Below are 20569 nucleotides of genomic sequence, written 5' to 3'. Positions count from 1 at the left end.
AAAAAACTGAATGTCAATATCCAAACTACATCAAATTTTTGGTCGATTGCAATAAACATTCCAGTGTGCGTGGGCGCGCACACATATGTAGATAACACTTGTATGTATAGTTTCCGCGCGTACCATTCATAAAACCCGCAATGACAATCCACGCTCCGCCCACTCACTTCACCCGCGATGGTCTGACCTAATTGTTGTTAACGTTATTTAAATTTCTTTCTACCCGATATCGAAAATTATAAAAAAAAATTGTCGAGCAAAATTTTACATTACCAAATTTTTACTGGTTATGAAAACATAATCCCGTGATTGATAAAATGAAAAAAAAGTAGCCTGAGATTCGAACCGGTAAACTTACATGTTACGGCAAACATACTAGAATACTGCGCCAAACTTGTTTATATTGTAACAAGGCAAAATTTGATATTAGTTATTACGTATCTGTCATATTCGGCGTGACAAACTTTTATAATATATTTAAGCGTTATGACAGGAGAAGAAAAATATTGGGTTGCCCAGTAAGTTCGTGCCGCTTTATAAGGAAAATTGAAACCCTGTTCTCTTAAATTTTTGGAAATATTTTTAAATTATATTGGTACGACTCTATACCTAAAACGTCTTTTATTATTGGATAAAATTTTAAAAAATTAGTTTTTATCTCAACCAATGAAATGAAATTATTCACAATATAGAAATTTTCGTGACGTTTGATAATGGAGGAAATCCGAAAATGAATCCACTTCAGCTACAGTCTATTGTAAGCTTTATATCGAAAATCAGAACGAACTTTCCGGACAACCTATAATGTTAATACAAAGTGTCAAATGAATGTAACAGAAGTAGTTTATTCCAAATTGTATCACAAGTATATAGAGATAGAGTTCAATTTTGTCAAATGTACCGATATTTTTGCGCACCTTGACTGCTTCGTTACTTATGACGCTGTGGCTGCTACGATATTTATGAGCATCTTGCATGTACTCATATATTTGACGCTGTGTATGTACCGATGTTTTTGAGCAGGGTGAATGTATCTATTATTTTGAGGACTTTTGTTGTACCGATATAATTGAATACTTTTGGTGTACCTATATATTTGCATATCTTGTCTGTGACGATCTATATGACGCTGACTGTACTGTTACATTTTCTTACTTCTAACGTTCTAATCGCGAACCTTCAATAAGGTAAGTAAACAAAATAATTAGTAAAGAAATAATTTTATTTGTAATTTTATAAGTACAAATCGACATTGTATTGTTTGAAATAAATTCGTCGTAAGTCCAATTGTTATCGTATAATAGTCCAATAATAAGAGAATAAAAAATAACAATGAAATAAACCTAAGTTACAAGATGTAATAATACTTTTCTATTTTAAGATCCACAAGCTCTTGGGATGTTCTTGGCATTTTGTTCGATTCCTGGACAAGCTAAAAAAATAACTGTAATTAGTCTAAGAAGAGTGTGGTTTTATAGACAATAATCGATAATGGATAATACAGTCTACAGCTGTATCAGGATAAGTAAGAAATATTTATAATTAAGATTTATTGCCATCAGGTGGTATCGTGGTCAAGCGCTAGCTTATTCAATTAAAAAAAAACTTGTAAGAAAGAAACCTCTATAAGCGGAACAAAATGTCACGGTTCCATGGATTCTTACTTATCTAGGTTCGACTGTATTTTAATAAGATAAGGTACCTTTTTCACAATGATCTCCATAGTATTTTGTGCCATCACAATTGCAGACATAACCCCCTTCCGTTGGGATGCAAACGCCGTGTACGCATGACTTATAACAGACGCGTGTTTTGTTTACTAAATAAAATTAAATATATTAATAAAATCAAAAGTATGAGATTTTTAAATGAATTTGTAAATTTGAAGGCAGTTTATTAAAGCAAAGATATAGACGGATGAATATCCAAGGGCTTATTCCATCTCCAAAGTCTAGAAGATTAGTTACGAAAAACTTAAAGCCATGCGATTTATCGTCTTTGAAAAATAGTCCTTCAGGCCTTAATACTATATAAAATGTTACTTACTATTCGTCTCTTATAATTATAATACATAGTGCAAGTAAAATACATGACTGCAGAAAGATGCCACACTGCTAATCAAACGCATTTGTAACGTGCATGGAAATAAAGAATGTTCATATAGCAAAAGACAGAAAAATAGAGTAAAAGTCACACAAGGCTCATGACAAATACTGTTTTCTGACATACATCGTAAAGCGCCAAGACAGATTCTTCTAGTCCTGTACTTGAATTCATTTTTACAACCGAATCTACAACTGCATACAGAATCTTTAATTTGGCAACCGTAATGTATATGCTTTAGCGAACATCCTGTAAATGAAATTAAATGGTTGTATTACCTTAGTTTCACTGTTAACTTTATTCATCTTGTTGCTTTATTTTAATGTTGAAATAATATAACTAAATAACTAGGATTTCCTTAAGACAATATTGTTATGTAGAAAGAACGTCCGCGTCGACAAACAAATAAGATACATATATTATATATCATAAATATTTCGATATAATCAAAAACTCTTTGTTAAGTACAATGATTTATTTCTTTTTGTAGGTACAAGTCTTTACAAATCTCTGAATAGATAGACAATGGTGTTCAACATATTTGATTTTCTTCCGTATTATCTATAGGATGTTTAAAAATTAGCTGGACTGTCAAAGAGGCCTATAGTTTTAAGGAAATAAATTAGTTTATTTTTAAACATTGGAACAGTTCAAATAACTACACACTCGTGTGGGAACACAAGGCCTCTTACTGGAATTGTTGGACATGCTGAAACAATCAATAAAAAAATTAATAGAATCAATATACACTTATATAATTTAATTTGATAATTAAAATAAAGCATTCTAATATACTTACAATAATATTAAAAAGCATTCTTAAAATATAATATTAACTATATAATTTAATATTATATGCTACTCAATGTTACTTTAAAAATAGATATTATTATTAGCTTAAAACCGCGATATATTTGTATTATCCACTACGCACTTTGAGGGGGTCGGTGCCTACACTAAGTTAGGGGTGACTACGCCATAGTCAACTACGCTGGCCCACTGCGGGTTGGTTGACTTCACACATATCTTTGAATTTCTTCTCAGATATGTGCATGTTGTAGCAAGATATTCTCCTTACCGTTAGAACGTTGATAATATAAATGATTGTTATTAATTATAATAAAAACATGTGTTATGAAACCAGTTTGCAGGGTTGTCCAAAGTTATATTGTGGAAATGTTTACTAAGCTTTAATGTGAGACCGGAAGAGGTCTATCTAAAATGATTAGGACAATACGTGAACGGTAATAAAATATAACGCGATGTATATATTTTTTAATATATTATAGTTTGGTTTAGTGGTAATGTAGCAATATATATTTTAATGGCATGTATTGTTAGTGAATTTGGGTAAATGAGTACCTTTTTCACAGCGTTGACCATAGTAACCGGTGCCTTCACATTTGCAAGCGAAACCTGGATCTTGTACCGTTTGAATGCAGATTCCACGGACGCAGGGTTGTCGATAACATATATTAGTACTCCGTTCTGAAATAAATATTAAGATGGTAAATTTAAAAAATGAAAAAAAAAATAATGAAGAAATCTTGCAGAGTTGATTCGTTAGCTTATTAAGCAATTTTATAAACATTGTAAGCAAAGTATTAAACCAAAAAGTATATAAAAACATGCGATAAATGTAAAAGGTGGCGGTGCCGTTTAAAGTTTGTACCAACCTTGTAAAATATATATTAATATTTTTAGAGCACTTTGTTTTTATTTCTGTTGTATTAAAAGTTAATTTAAATAAATAATTGTATTCTACAAAGTGTTAGAACACGTATTTTTCGTAGTTCGATACATCACGTGCTTTACGAGCTTTACCTTTGTTTCTTACGATTGTCGCTAGATGTCGCTATTTACCAGAATGGAAGATGGGTTCTAAAATGTTTATTACCTCTTAATGCGCTCAAACAGGCTCTTCTAGTTCTGTATACGTACTCAGTTTTACATCCGAAACCGCAAAGGCACTCCGAACCGTATATCTTGCAACCATTTTGAGTCTGATTCGGTTCGCAAGTCTCTACGTACCCTGAAAAAAAACATATTTAATGATACGGACTTTATACTTACAAAATATATAGCCAAAAGAATTACTTGAGTGTAATTGGGGAATATTTTAACAAAACATATTTTGAATCAACCCTCAGTGGTCTTCAGGGTAAAATAATAAAAATAAATCAGTAACTAACAAACTTTTTACTCAAGTTAAACGAAAGTTGAAATATATTTAAAAAATCTTAATTTAAATGGAATTTAATAAAACGTAATAATCATTTATTTAATTATAAAGTCCTCTATTTTATTTCAATAGTTGTGTAATGACTAAATAGTACAAAGAGTATAAAACATTGCTGTAATAGCATTGATAACGTTTGCATTTGGATGTTTTTATCAATGAATACGTCCGCTCTTAATAAAGCGTCACACTGACATGTTTCTCAGAGTATATATTATATGTCGCCCATGATTCCATACGCACAGAATTAAAAAAAAATAGTAGCCTGTGTTCTTCTAGACTATGTCCTACATACATGCCAAATTTAATCGAGTTACATAAAGCCGTTCTGCACCTTCTAACATTCATGTATCCAAACTTTTTTTATATTTCGTAAGGTGGCAAACGAGCGAGCGGCCACCTGAAATCGCTGATATAGCGAAGTGACCGATGCCCATAGACACACGCAATTGCATATGCGTTGCCTACCTTTAATCGACGGAGGAGAGAATGCACAGAAAGAAAATATTTTTCCTTTCCATGCATCCTCTCATCCGGAAAGTCCACTTCCACTTCCCATCCTTTCCTTATAAGAAAAAGGGGAAGAGGAAGGGGACTAAGTAAGGCCTCCGGGACGCACACTCATCAGACGAAACGCGGAATTGCTTCCACTTCACGCCTGTCTTCTGTGTGGTCGTGGTATTTCACCGGGCGAGCAAGGCGAAGATGTTAAAGCGTGCTCTATCACTGTCAGATCCAAACATTCACGTGTATATTAGTAAGAAGTACGAGAAGTCAAAACATTGTACCCACTATAAGGCAATTGTAGAACGGACAAACTTAGAAATTGACAGAGGAAAACTCTTTGTACACAAGGCAACGTAAATCTTTGATCTTAGTAGTAAATCGACTTACGCAATACAATTTACCGAGGTGCACAGCGCGCGTTGCCGATATTTCTATCTGTCATCGCTAAAGCCAGTCGCTCGCAACCTCTTTGTCAAGATCTTCGTAAGAAAAGTTGCTGCGATGTTCAAAATGGCAAAGTAAATCTATACAGTTGACACGGAATAATCGGTTCATTGGTAAAATGCGTTTTAAAATTGAATACAAAACGTTGCGACGTACTTTCGGTCAAGGAGTTGTAAATATTTACAAAAGATTAAGCTCAAGGTTGTGTTGAATGGAGACGTAATTGAATCAATTGGAAGGGTTGGCTCAATCATATAATTTAGAGCAATTTAAAGGAGACGCCGAAGGCATCTTCAGTGCATTTTCGATGCGTTTGTATTACCTTTTACGTTCAATCGTCTGTACTTTTGTCTAATAGTTTGAAAAAAAATTGACGTAGAAGACGTTGCAGGTTGTAACTTCGATTTCAGTTATAAGTTGGATGCATTTTATTATCTGTGATGGAAATTTAAAATTGTGATTTAACATAATCACAATTTATTTTAGTAATTTGTACAAACTTTGTTCTGATATTTAAAAACATTTATAATGTTATTTTAATGAATTTAACACATACGATAATTAAAATAAAAGAACGGAATGCTTAAATTTGAGAAAAAAACAATTAAAGCAAAATTAAAACAGTTCACATGTTGTTAAACTTACTTTTACGTTACAAACGAAAAATGTGATAATTTTTCTGTTGCTTTATCACTACTTCTTTGTTATAGTCAAAACAAAAATATTTACGATAAATTTTACGTAAACAGGGAAGTTTATGTTATTTTATCTAATTACTAACTATCGCCCACGACTTTATCCGTACGGAATAAAAAAAATAGTAGCCTACTTGTTCTTCCAGACCATGTTATACATCTATGCCAAATTTCATCGAGATCTATTGAGCTGTCCTGGTGATAGCTCCAAACAAACATCCATACAAACATTCACATATATACTAGTAAGACTGTGCAAAAGTTTGTAGAAACAGGAGCAACTAACGAGGAGCAAGGGCAACGATAACTACATGTTTACATTCATGTTACATAAATCATCGTGTAATATGCTTTTCCTTTCAACGTAAGCTAATTAATTTACGATATAAAGTAAACATTATTATTACATCGTTTACTTTTTTTAATATGTTCCATTGTAATATATAATAGTTTTACCTAACCATTAACTATATACAGAAAAGATTTCAATGTTTGTTTGTTTGCATTGAATAGGCAACGCAACTTCTGAACCGATTCGAAAAATTCTGTCAACGTTGGGGAACCATCCCCTGGTAAGGCTACGTTTATTTTTTAATTCCTCGAGCAACTGCTAATGTATGTCACAATTATTCGAAATATCGAATTCTTTTAAAAACATTAAAAGATAATTGTGTACAAAAAAAATGACATAGTCCTTCTTATAAGTTCAATTATGGAATCATTTTATCAACAATTACCTTATGAAAAATTTCTAAAAACTTCGCTTGCACTTTCATTGGGCTTTCATGTGTATGTACGGAACATAATTATAATATAACTATTAATATATAAAGCACGTTATATAGTCAACGCAAATCATAATTTACATAGTTGACGTTTATGTCAAATGTAATAAATCTATTGAGGTCAATAATCTGAAGCGTGTTGTTACAGACCTATATAACTTTAGAACTATTAAAATTATATATGTTACGTAAGTCTATATATACATATAAATATATATTGAAAAAAATATATCGTATCCAAAACAATTGTATGGTTTCAAAGTTATATTGAGGTCAAACAATCAGACGGATCTTGTTTGAGATAGGCGTGAATGTTTGCAGGCAGGAATATTAAATTAAATTAATTTGTAACTATTATTTATTGTATGTGAATTAGTCTAACGAGTTCAAAATTACATATTGAGGTCAATAAATCCGACGCATCTTGTTGCAGAAGTAACTTAAGTACAATTTAAAAATAAACAATTTAAAATATGTATTAGAAATCCATGAATGTCGCTGATATAATTCGCTATTTAGCGGCAGTGCATTACGCAAGTATACTTACAGAATAGAGATGCGATGATCACTAAGATGTAGCCGGCGAGACGCATTGTCGCTCCGCTGTTCTGACCGCGACTATATTCCACACTGATACCGCATTTCCTCCGAAAGTGTGAACGCCCGCCGTATCAAGCCGTATCTATAACAGCGTTTAAACTACGACCTCTAGATTTGAGTGCGTTCTTTGTATTTTTTTTAAATATAACAAATGGAATATTGCATTATGGTGTTACTCATTATACAAAATTTGCTTCCTTCTCTTTCGAATTCGTTGAGTTACATATTTATTTAATTGTCGTACCTAATGCTTTTTTTGGATGTCGTTTTTCTGTCGTTCGTTTTGATTCCTAGAAATATGGTAACATTTTTTAATGTGTGGTATTTCTCAAAATTAAAATTAATTTCAACGTCTATGTAAGTCGTGTGTGTTTTTTTTGTGGTTTTCATCGATTTATTTATCACTCGAGTATCGATGCAAAAATATGACTGCAGCAATGCATCACTACGTCGTTTAGTTAAAATTAGGCAACAAGGAGGTGAGCGGATGCGAGCGGGAGTAGCCTCGACGCGCCCGAGTGGCATAATTTGCGTATTAATCGCGAAACTGTAACGCGTTTGTTGCCTGCACTTATGCTAGCTATATAGGCTTATGCTGTAAAATTAGATTGAAACCACAGTAAAAAATAGAAAAAAAAATGCAAACGTATCGAAAGTACAACGTAGAGTTTGCTCCACGTTAGCTTAGATGACGTGCTGTATTCCTGGCTACCAAATGCTTCCAAAAATATATCCAAATGCTGGAATCTAATATGCTGGATCCCAAATTGGATACGCTTCGATTTCAGTACGCTTTCGCAGCAGTGTACACATATGGGGCGTCAATTATTGCGACTATTTGCATGTGGGAATTATCTAGAAACAATGGTTATGTTGTTTAAATCAAATGTTTAGCAGTCCTATTTATTTTGCATACATGTATATACTAGCTGTTGCCTGCGACTATGTCCATACGGAATTTAAAAAACACTTAACTATTAGCCTATGTTTTTTTTCCAGGCTATGTTCCACATCTGTGCCAAATTCCAAGATCATGCAGCCGGTCTGGAGACACCTTCAAACAAACATCCATCCATCCATTTAAACATTCGCATTTATGAGTAGGATTAGTAAGATCTGCATAATAACTGGCACGTGGTTTTCTTTTCGTGTCTCTGATTTAATTACTTAAGTAATAGCCGGTAATAGGTTAATACCTTTTGTTAATAATAGAGTGTACTGACTCTTACTTGTTTATTTTGCGACTTTACCGCGTCTGTATTCCTACAGAAGGCTGCCGCTGGCGATCTGCCTAAGGTTGAAATTTTTATGCTCTGTTTGATTTTCAAAGCGCTCTTGATATTTCCATGAAAAATATTAATTACATTGTAATACTGCTTACTGGAAAATTTCCTTTCTCATTTTACGAGAACAACATCTCTTTCAATTTTCAAGGAGTTCGTTTTATATTTAAACGTGAATAAATTCTTTGTCTACCTAATTAACCTCGTAATTGTTGGATATAAGTATTAAAAGTTAGCCTTTAAATATAAAAAATTGTGTCAAATCTTTTGTCGCACGTTGCAGTTAGGCATTAGCTGAAATTATTATTATTGAAATATGACCTTCACAAAGAAATAACAAAATACTAATACCACAAACAGTATTGGGGATATATTTTTAATGGATGAAACACTTGTAATATAATGTAATAAACGTTGATGTCCATAATCATCCGGCGTTTAAAAGGTTAAAATACGTGTTTAAACTAAACCTTCATTACATTACTAGTATTTTTAGGAGTAATACAGTTAATAGCACGTTGGTTTCGCACGCATACACGAGATTTATATCAATACATTTTATGGTGTCGATACTGAATTGTTTAAACAATTGAATAAAAATAAACGATTTAGTCATCTCTACAAAGGGCAATGACCCTAATGTTTTGAACACAGTATGCCAACGTATTGCGACAAAAATATTAGTAGTTGCGTTGTCGATAACAAAATATAAAATGATGCGCGAGAAAAAAATCACACGCATAGTCAGTAAATGTAAGTTAGTTTTTTATTCCAATTAAATCTTTCATATGTTAACTATCGTTTTCTTATGCTGTTAACAAAACGTTGCCATCGCCAAATGCCAAATGGCGCTGCTCGTTTGCCCCCTTCTGTTATAAAAAAAATATTATTTTATTAGTGAAATAAATAAATAGATACTCTTTTCTTGTTTATATCATTACGGCAGGCTCTTCTTATTTGAAGGAAATAATTTATTCAAAGATTCAGCTGTGAAGAAAATGAACAATTATTTATTTACTATTTAAAAAAAAATATAAACAATTATTGAATTTTCTACAAGAATACAATCAACTTGTTTCACAAATGAATGTAGTATTATTGTTTCGTCTCTTCAATTACTCGTATTTCTCGTTGCTAAATGTTTCGTCTATCATCTTTGATAATTTAACAACAACATTCTGTTGCACTGTTTGTTAGAAACTATAAACAAAGTTGCAATTAGAATAGCGCAGTGTTTATTTACAAAAGATCAAATTCTGTTCTCAAATTTCGAATTTTGCTTTCTTGATAAACAAGAGCCAAGAACCTTTCACGTTTATTAAGCATAAACAGAACCAGTCTTGAATAACATGCCGCCGGTTTACAATTAATTAAATGAAAAGTGGATTTCAGCTGTACAGCTGGTGATATAGATAAGATTGTACGAAGTAGAGAAAAAATAGATCATCAATTATCAAACATAACATAATAAAAATACGAACCACTCATAAAACTTTGTTTTTAAATCCGAATTTTATATAAAGTTCTCATGTCGCAATTAGTTACCATACCTCCTCCGAAACGGCTTGAGCGATTTTTTAAATTTATATGCATATTTAGTAGGTCTGAGTATCGGTTACTATCTATTTTTTTAATCCTGCGCAGGCGGAATCGCGAGCCACAGTTAGTTAGTCTTATGATACCTGTAGTAGCAACTCATATTTTCAATTCAATGTTCATTGAATTGAAAATGTGACTTATATAGCCATATGAACTTTATAATAATTTGATTGAAATAGACATATAGACAGTTGAATTTGCGATAACCTTAACACTTAGATAATGTAGTCATTATTACAAATGCTTACATGATTGCAACAGACTGAAACAGTGGAATGGGAATAATGATTATTTTGTTACGAAATTGTATTGAGTTAAATCGCCAATTAACGACTACGGTATAAATATTTGTGTGTCCACTCCTTTGTAGTCCTATATTTTCTTTATAGTAGCCACCTTGTGACTTCCATGTCTATAATGGCTTATAGGTTTTCAAAAGCGAGGTGTTGCATTTGAAAATATTGAGACGAAAAAAAAAACAAATAAATAGACAGAACTATAAAGTAGTTGAGTCTATTTCCTATTCAGTGAATTATCGCTAATTTAGAAACGTTTTTGTAGTGAAAAAAGGTCTTTTTCAAACTTACCGATTTCAGTCAACCTTTGCTATTACATTTTTTATTTAACTTGTGAAAACTCAACATTATTTTCCCGCTACATCAAGCTCCCGCTAGGTCTAGTGTGGTTCCCATCTACATGGGAACCACACCTTCGGGCGTCATAGCTTTAAACAGTATGCATTTACAAAAATCTTTTCTTAGTACTCATTTTTGTAGTAAGTGTTGTAGATTAAAACCTATTTCGAACACTGGCCGTAAATAAATATTGTAAGATTATATACATGTTAGAAAGAAGTGACGTTTAGTTTAGGAGAAAGGTAAGAACCCGTGTCTTCAATAAAGGACATGGAATGTGAGAAATAATAGTTTTATTGGCAAGATCCCTCACAGTAAGCGAAATATATGTGAAAAATAACAAAGTTCCAGTAATTTCAGCTCAGTGTCGATAGTAATCAGCCAGACAAAAAAGAACGTGTGAACGTATCCTAATAATAAACTATAATGTGAAATTCATTGAATACCAAGTTTGTAAGCCGTCTGAGATGTATCGAGGAATTCAAAGTGAAAATATTTCTATGAATTTCCTTGAAAATTGTGTTATAAAATCATGAATCAATAAGTCGTCTGAACATCATATGATCGTCTTCCAAGCTACACATGTCTGGGAGTTCAGTTTTCTTTTGTTATTTTACTATATATTCATACAGTAAACATAATGATGTGAACTCGTTTATCAAGTATCGTATTTAGATTTTATGTTCAGAGAGATAAATTAACCATTAAAAGTCAATCGGTTCGGTTCCGAAATTTACAACACGTTTTTGTTCCGGTTCTCCGGCAGTAATAAAAGTAACAAGAAAATGTTGAAATGTTTTATTAAAAAATACGACAAAATGAATACCAATAATTGCATATCACATGACAATTAGACAAAGAGATTCTTCGCATAAATATTAATAAAAAAATAATATTTAACATCATTAAATTATCATTTCATATAATTTTTATTAAAACCTGTATTCATAATATATTTCAAAAATATAATTGCAAATCAACTTCAATCATAGGTTAAATTGAAATAATACATTTGGTAATAAATATTCCTAGTTCATTGGGCTTTGTAATTATAATTCTCTTTGTTATAATAAACTGGAATTTAATGTAAATTTTTGCACGTCCGGTAAATTATAATAAAATTAATTAGCCTATATTTTGAGGTTCAATCTTATTGCTAGATATTTCGTAAATAATATTTGGAATTGAAATTACATTAAACAGTTGAATATGAACATAAATTCCAATATTTGATATTTTATTTAATCCATACTATTCATATTACATTAGTTGAGATGTCGTGTATATATTAACAAAGGGTGCATTTGGACCTTCTTGTAACCAATTATCTGGAGAGTATGTGTTCTGGTGCTTTTCTATTGCATGGAAGGTGTACGCGTGACGACTCTTGTCCGATTTATTTTGAGCACTTTTGTGTACAACGTTACCATGTAACAAGATGCAAGTACCTGTAAAAAATATTTTTTCTATCAAACTAAAATTACAAGGGTTCTGGTTTCATTTCAAAGGAAAGGGTAAATTGTGTGTTGTATCACATACTACAAAATTATGTGTTTTATCACATAGTATGCACATAATTGTTTGTTCTATCACATATTATATATCACATGATAAGTGATAACAATAGTACAATTTTACAACCGTGCGTAAATTAAATGCACTAACCTTTTGGAACAGGTACAGCTGTGAAACTTGATTGTGGATACACTGGTGCTGGTCTGTCATAGATTAAAGCTTGTTTGGAATCCTTATCCGGGTTACGGATGAGACGTCGGTGTATACCGGATTTATGTGAACCAGGAGAAATCCATAAGCAGCCATTCTGTACGGTCACATCTTGAAGTGCAATCCAGAAACCGACTGGTGGAATCGGTTCCGTGTGAAGATACGTTATGTCTTGGTGTGGTATCACTGGAAAGGAGAAGAGAACTTTTAACAAGATTTTTGTGTAGATTTTTTATAATAACATAGACCCAGATGAATATACTGTAAAGTGTTACACGAATTTTATTATTGTATTATAACATTTAAGAATCTTATTTTAATATATTACCTTCACCGCCAATGCCTGGGTTCTTATAAATATACATGCTCTGCACCACGGCAGGGTCTACCAAACCAAGCTCCCTGCAAACTCTCTTTACACGTTCACTGTACGTGTAACATCTGAATATCGGGTGCTGAAGATGCAGTGCGTGTCCAACCTGAAAATTTTCTCAAATTAACTATTTTATTTATTCCCCCAAATTTCAACTGCCAAAACATCCATTCATATTGATTATACTGATTTATTTAGAGATGACGTAGTTTGTTTTCCATAGTGGGATTTTTTTATTCTATGTCAAATCTATCTATATCGGAAAAATACCCATTAGGTCGATTGGTCCAACGGGAAATACCCAGAATGAGAGATTATAGACATTTGAGACATTTGACTGGGACAGACAATTAAGGCTTATTGTAGGAATAAAAAAACAAATTAGCATTTATGTTTCCCGTAGAATTATTACTTCAAATATAATTAATTAATTGTCTGAGCTAGAAGCGTAGTATTGTGACGTGTTTGTATAATTAATTTGTGTCTAGCTGTGATGTGCAGAATCTTCAGAAGTGAGGATTTTAATACAATGTTTGTTTAACATTATGATGCTACATTGTTTTATTTATATGCACCCTTGATGATAATAAATGTTTTCTTTAATTATAAAGGTGCATGAATTTGTAATATAAAGTAAATCTGCTACATACTGGAGGCGGTTTTACGCAGCAGACGCAAACTAATTAAGTTGAAACTTTTTAAAGTTTCCGTTCCGCTTTTCAGTTTGAGCATGGGCGTAAGTTGAAGTTGGCTCGTGTTTTACGGGAGTAACTATTTACTGTGAACTAACATTATAAGGTTTCTCACCTTGTTTAGTGAAATGCTGGGGTCCACTTTCAGTTTGCCGTCCGAGTCTACGGCGTCTGCTTCGAAAAAATAACTGATATTGTCATTGCTTTCCATAAAGTAAGCATCTTTGTGTTGCTGTAACAATAAAGAGATAAATTAATTGAAAATGAAAATAGCACAAAATTTTGTATAATAATTTCATTAAAATTTAATTCTGCTACGGTTACTATTGTTCATTCAATTAATAAATGTGCATGCCATCCAACCGCAGTGGACCAACCTGCGAAGACATCCACATCGCAGCTAACCACAAACCAGTATGATATTAAATTTTTTTAATAAAAATAATAAATACCGCTATCTCTGGATCGACTGTGGAGAATACTGGTTTCGGGTCCATTTCAGCTGCTTGCTTTGTTAACTCGAGTCCAGCTTCGACCAATTCATCGCACTCAGGACCACGAAGAAAATCCTCCAACACCACGTACCCATCTTGCTCGTACTAGAAAACCAATGATAAATCATTATCAGTACAACATAATTAAGAAATGACGCATAACATGAGTTTGTACGTATTAAATCAGTTAGCATGTTTTGAGGAAATATTGCACATGACAAGGATATTTTAAATATAGGTAAATATGCAGAAGGCTAAGAAGAAAAGGACAGATTGCAAGAAAGGTGACATGATTGAGAATGGGGTGCGACAAAAAGAAAGACATAATTCTGAAGCAGAAGTACAGAGATGATGAATGAAGTCTTTTCTGGATCATAGAAGAGTAACATCGGGCTTTACCAACTTTGTAGAAAGCTAATAATTACATACAATGATGTTGCTGTCATGCTTTAATAAATACACACACGATTTCATTACTAATTCATTTTTATCCTCAATCCACTACTGTGAAAGCTAAGAATGTTCACTTCGTCTTTTTCTAATCACATTTACAATACATAAGGCCATTGCTTATTAATCAGTTTCATAATAATTGATCGATAGTGTAGTCGCTTCAGTGAAAAGAAACTTTTTTAATATAGTGGACACATATGTTTAATATTATTGCATTTTCTGATATTGTTTCATCATACGCATGATATAATTTTGATATCATTACGCTACAGTGAAGTTACAATTTTTGATAAAATAAATATTATTCATCAGTTACTACGCTCGATATTCGACGACTAATAAAAAAGCATGAAAAGCAAAGCGAAAATATGGTAAAAGGACGACCCATTTCGACCAAAATCCGGCTAAAAATCCATTATGAAGTTACATTATTATGGTCGTAGTATTCGTGCATATTAACATCACCAATTAATCTATGCTACATGAAGACTATTAAAGACAGACTAGTTTTGTAATCACAACTTTGTAATAATTTTATTGTAAATAATTTTATACGTAGTTATTTCCTTTGGTAACAGAAACCTTGACATTGATAAAGCGCGGTCAAGCAGGCGAAAGGTTAAGCCAAATTGGCCCCGCAAATTATTAGCGTATTCAATAGAGCGAGAATATTCGGGTGTTGATTAACACCTTTACTAGTTACATTGCCGAACTCATATGAAACAATGTTAAATCAGTTTTAACTTTACGTTACGTCTTAATTTTGAGTACAAGTACGACCGAAAACTAAATATTTTGTAGTTGTCATATTTAGAAAAAAAATTGTTTTTAAGTTTACGTATTACATTGAATATACGGAATAGTAAAATTGTTTTATGGCGTTTATTGGTAGCGTGGCGATGGTGTTTTTATCTGTGTTTACACCGCGCCGGTCCCACGTGGTGTGGCTATTTGCATTCACAAATGATCTTGTATTTTTAAGAGCTCAACGTTAGGCGACGCGGTGGGCACCAAGCATAGAAAATGTTTAAATATTTTTATTCTTAAACGAAGAAATTGTTTTGACGCAACAATGTATTTTATTTCATAAGTACCGATACGTTTGTTTTTAGAAAAAATTCTATAAATATCTTATCGAATTATAGAGGTTTGAGTGTGCTTCGTACACTTTTTTAAAGGGATGCTTTATTAAATATTTATATCTATTTTGATTAGGATTCAAAAACTTAATATTTTGTAAACCATTTATATTATATGGAAACAATATATAAATTAATTAACAAAAGGTGTAGGCTATCGCAATTTAATAGCAAGCAGTTCTGATGCAAATAAAATATCGTTTTTGTCGTCAATATGAATTCGATTACTCAATGTAATTGTATATCTCATTATAACGTACTATTATGAACAATTTAATGTATTAGCAAAATAAATATAAGCGATAAACCCATTCCACATTTTCGTTGATGTTATAAAAAGGCATATTACACGCAAGCAATACTTAAGTTCTGTGTGGCAGCCTGTACAATTTCTAATTGTACTTCCACAATAAATTATCTAGCAGTTCAAGTTTGTGTTTCAAAAAAGGTCAACGGAACACTATCCTAACAATACATTTGTATGTCACCATATACGAACGGCTCTAAAGCATTTTAAAGACCAAACCATAAATGGACATGTTTATATCCGCGTTACATAGACGTATAAGTAACACGATTGATCCGTGACAGTGGGTTTGCACATTCAGTTAAAAACATGAAATTTAATATCTGTCTCTCTCATTTTCTCTGAATTAACTGAGACAGTAGATATATTTTTGCCCAGATTACAAATTGAGATATTTTTTTAACAGGAACGGTGAATGTATTTATGATGCAATCTCCACATTCGACTTACACGTCATGTTCGAAAACTCTGGAAGCTTTGTGAATCAGGATTCCAGGAACAACTTCAATTCATACTGTTTTCTTGAACACTAGCAGATGCCCGAGACTTCGTCCGCGCGGAATATAAAAAATCTAGTAATAAATATAGCCCATGTCACCCGGGGATAGTGTAGCTTCCCAACAGTGAAAGATTAAGTAATGAAGAGATTTTACAAATCGGTTCATTTCTTTAGGATCCTATTCAATGCTAACAAACAATTAAATCTTTTCTCTTTATAATATTCATGTAGTCGTAAATGTATCGTTTTTTGATACATTCTTAAATGAATTATTAATTCAAATAAAGCATACGGAAGGAAGTAAATTCGTTCATGTCAGAAATATTGTTACAAATTTCATAGCAATTTTTCGATGCAACACATGTTTAGGAAATGCTTATTATTAGATCTGGACTCACACGACTCAGCGGCACCTCGTCATGAATCGCTTTGGCCAGGTTTTGAGATATTTACTTATAAATAAAACGAAATATCCACCTTTATCTATTATTAGACGTTACCGTCTCTGATAAACCTATAGATAATTTGCATTTCGATTATTTCTTCGGAGTACTTATTGTATCAATTTCTTTGTTTGTTTCAATTTATTTATCTTTTTTCTTTTATTTATTTAATGTTGATACTATCGGCTAATAAAAATAAATTAAAGGAGGTACTATATATAGATATTAGTAGGGGAATTTTTTTATAATTTAGAAGTTTTGTCTGTGTCAGTATAAGGTAGAATATTTGTGATATTGATCAAACTAATTCTACTACATTTATAAAACTGACTTTAAATGGTAGGAGATTTAAGATTCATATGTATTTTGCTGTCACTTAAGGCATTTATTTCAATAACACTTATTATCCAGCCGTTAGAGTATTTCAGAATAAAGCCGTACTTCTAAAAAGTTCGTACTGAAGGAGAACTTTGCTTGCAAGTTCTGCTGATTGTGTTATTTGAGTAGCTTCAGCTATTACAAGGCAAGATTTCTAAAGCAGAGGTAAAACTTTTTATTAAAACTGCAAAAGTGCATCGATGATATTTTAATAGAGTTTAAGGAGCGGGGTAGCATTTTTATTTAAATTTCAAATGTTAGAAACACTTGGTAAAATCTGGAAATTAAATCTGATATGTTACGAATGCGATAGATAGATGTCTGTTTGAATTTATCTCCTGAACGACTGAACGAATCTAGATGAAATTTGGTATACATATAGATCATAGTGTGGAAGAAAACAAAGGCTACTAATTTTGTTTGTTTTTAATTCCGCTCGGACGGAGTCTCGGGCGAAAGCTAGTGTTTCATAAAACAAAGTATAAATTAATGAGTTTCGCTGTCACCGATTGAAGTACGTTAGTTGGACTAGTTTACACCTTGTCCTAACTCCCACGCTCTCGGCTTGCTCGCAATTTGCCCAATCTCTCATCAATCTACACCGACAATTCCCGCTTGTCTCTTTATAGAGAACTAGCTGTCGCCCGCGACTCCTTTCGAGCGGTAGATAAAACAAACTTAATAAAGGGTTTTATGTGTTTTTCCAAACTATGTTTTACATCTATGCCAAATTTCAGCGAGATCCATGCAGGCGTTCCGGAGATACCTTCAAACAAACATCCATCTAAACATTCGCATTTATAATATTTATAATTTTATGATTAACCTATATTCTGCACTTTGCTTGCATTTAGCAACAATATCGCCAAGTATCGGTTGCAATATTATTTACACTTAGCAGTTTAAAAACATCATCTAACGTCGCCAAGATAAGTCTTTTATTAGGTGACAACCTGTTGTAATGTGACATAAGAGCCTTGTCCATCTTATTTTTGAATTATCACCACAATTATAAAAGAGTCGAACGCCCTCATCGAAACGGTAATTATTATTTCAAAGATAACATATTTTTGCACAGATGTTTCGGCAATGAAAACAGACTGTTAGCTTTAATTAATTCAAAGACGTAGTGCCGTTTTCGGGTTCGCTTCTCGAAACGGGTGGAAACTTGCTAAAATCTTAATTAGCTGTCTTGAATATCAAACCGTATGCTTGCAAAGTTTATAGTCCCCTAAAGGAATATAAGTAATTTATGTTTTAGATTGAACTCATATTTAAAGTATACTTTCTATTTATAACTTTTGAGCTCTAATTTGATATTTATCCAATAACTTACTTTCTTCCCACTTAACACGTTAAACGACATAGTAGAAATAGAAAAAAAACACTGAAAAACTTTTTGCTGGGAATACATGCGTAATATCGAATCTTCAAAATATATCTAATAGTTTAGGGTTCAATTAGAATCTGGGTTCCGCAGATATTGTAAAATTACTTAATGAGGTCACAGGTGCCCTGCGCGGCGTTTAAATGCAGGCAGATATCCGGTCACTGATGACCGGAGTGGCGTTTAAAGTGTTAACTTAAAAAGTTTTAATTTGTTGATTAAAATAATGGTAATTACATAATTAACAAGTTTAGCATACCAATGCAGTAGCCGTTTTATTACTTATTGTTTTTATTAAAAGATCCCATCTTGAAAAAGTTAAACAAGTGATAAACAAAGCCGAGATATAAGCAGCTAGTGGCAGATAGTATTGACATAATTGACGTTATCGATACGAAGGCGCTTGTCGCAAATATTCGTGCTAGGCCCTCTGCTTTTGTATGAGGATAAATACGCGCACAGATGTTTGGTATGCATAGATTATTGTTTGATGAACAGATATTAATTTGAGCTGGTAATTTGAATCTTGTATTATGGGACATAAGTATGAATTTAGAAAGTAACACAAGTTTATGGTACCACAATGACTGACCTTTTTGTTTTTAGGGACAGAAGTCATAAAAGCAGTTTGCTTACATTATATCAGATTAATTGAAATGAAGCATACTTAAAATTGTTTTATTCTAAACAAAAATACTTAATATAAATTTGGGTTTCCTCAGAACATCCTACATTAGTTTCATCATAATCCTATCACTAGTTTAGAATTGCCTACAGGACAAAGATACATTTTTATTTATATACATTTCCAACTCATTACAGACACATGTACCCACGTCGAAATGACGTGGCGCTTCTAAAATGTTTTTAAAATGACACAAAACGAAGGTTATTTATAGAAATATTTCTTATATGGCTCAGCAATTTAGTTTTAGTACGCACAGCGGGTGGTATTTCTTCATACATTGTATGACACATAAAGTAATCCAAAAGCATTCTACTAACCCTCTAGGGGACATTACTAGGCTCTTTTACGACAGTGCCCTGTTACCTTCTTATCATCTTAAAAAATAGGTAAAGTGACAAATGTAATAACAACATATAGTTATATGACTTTCTAAAAATATATAACATTTATTTTTAGAGAATTTACTTAAGCATATTCTTCAATTATACGTCACGAATAATATATTTTATATATGTAATTCCTTATAATATGCATCAAATCTTAGAAGTATTTAAATTAATAATTAAATATTCAAATAGGAAAAGCACCAAGGATTAAATAAGCTATTTGTAACAAAACAGTAATTTTTAAATTAATTTATACAACTATCGATATTTAAAATATATTATAAAATCGATATATATCACAAATCACATGCAATGCTTTACATAAAATTCGCATACAAAATGAAACGAGACATTAGTACAAGACGATAATACAAAAATAATACCTGATGTCGTATACTGTCACGCGTCGTGCTCGACATATTGTTTGTGTACCAGATGAATCCACGAACTTCGGTAACCAACTACAGCACACAACTGAATCGAGTCGAATGATAATCTCTCACAGTCAAGAATGCGGGCCGCCATTCGCACCACCTACATACCACAAGCATCATCGTGACGTCGTCGATAAAAATAACTCGTACAGAGCACGCTGAATACTCATGCGTTAATATAGCCAATATTGCAAAGCGGCGATGTATGATGATGTATGATTATTTATCGCTGTGCGAACGATACTGTGCGCCTGATTATCGCACTCAATGACGCATCGAGA

At 32.4% G+C, this 20569-nt stretch overlaps 2 protein-coding genes and 1 long non-coding RNA gene across 4 annotated transcripts; all 3 read right to left on the bottom strand.

Annotated features, from left to right (window-relative positions):
• Positions 1 to 1265: 1265 nt before the first annotated feature.
• On the bottom strand, positions 1266 to 2455 carry LOC106126213 (uncharacterized). Of its 2 annotated transcripts, none has more exons than XR_001228326.1 (3): positions 2047 to 2455; positions 1703 to 1819; positions 1266 to 1432 (listed from the first exon to the last, which is right to left on the bottom strand). It is a non-coding gene; the product is annotated as an uncharacterized LOC106126213 (long non-coding RNA). The 2 variants fall into 2 exon arrangements; XR_001228327.1 differs by having other exon boundaries at positions 2230 to 2455.
• Positions 2456 to 2563: 108 nt separating this feature from the next.
• Positions 2564 to 7376, bottom strand: LOC106126173 (uncharacterized). Its single transcript, NM_001312183.1, is given in 4 exon segments — positions 2564 to 2812; positions 3466 to 3591; positions 4001 to 4135; positions 7321 to 7376. Coding segments are annotated over 4 exon segments (366 nt in total). The 5' UTR covers positions 7367 to 7376; the 3' UTR covers positions 2564 to 2753.
• Positions 7377 to 11719: 4343 nt separating this feature from the next.
• Positions 11720 to 20276, bottom strand: Phyhd1 (Phytanoyl-CoA dioxygenase domain containing 1). The gene is given in 6 exon segments (NM_001312304.1): positions 11720 to 12338; positions 12556 to 12801; positions 12944 to 13094; positions 13796 to 13912; positions 14133 to 14279; positions 20238 to 20276. Coding segments are annotated over 6 exon segments (885 nt in total). The 5' UTR covers positions 20274 to 20276; the 3' UTR covers positions 11720 to 12150.
• Between the last annotated feature and the right edge of the window lie 293 nt (positions 20277 to 20569).

The sequence above is a fragment of the Papilio xuthus genome, unplaced genomic scaffold (assembly GCF_000836235.2).
Source record: "Papilio xuthus unplaced genomic scaffold, Pxut_1.1 DF825017.1, whole genome shotgun sequence".
In the NCBI taxonomy this organism is placed as follows: domain Eukaryota; kingdom Metazoa; phylum Arthropoda; class Insecta; order Lepidoptera; family Papilionidae; genus Papilio; species Papilio xuthus.
Note: the sequence above shows the minus strand (reverse complement) of the source record. Positions and strands in the feature narration are given on the sequence as shown.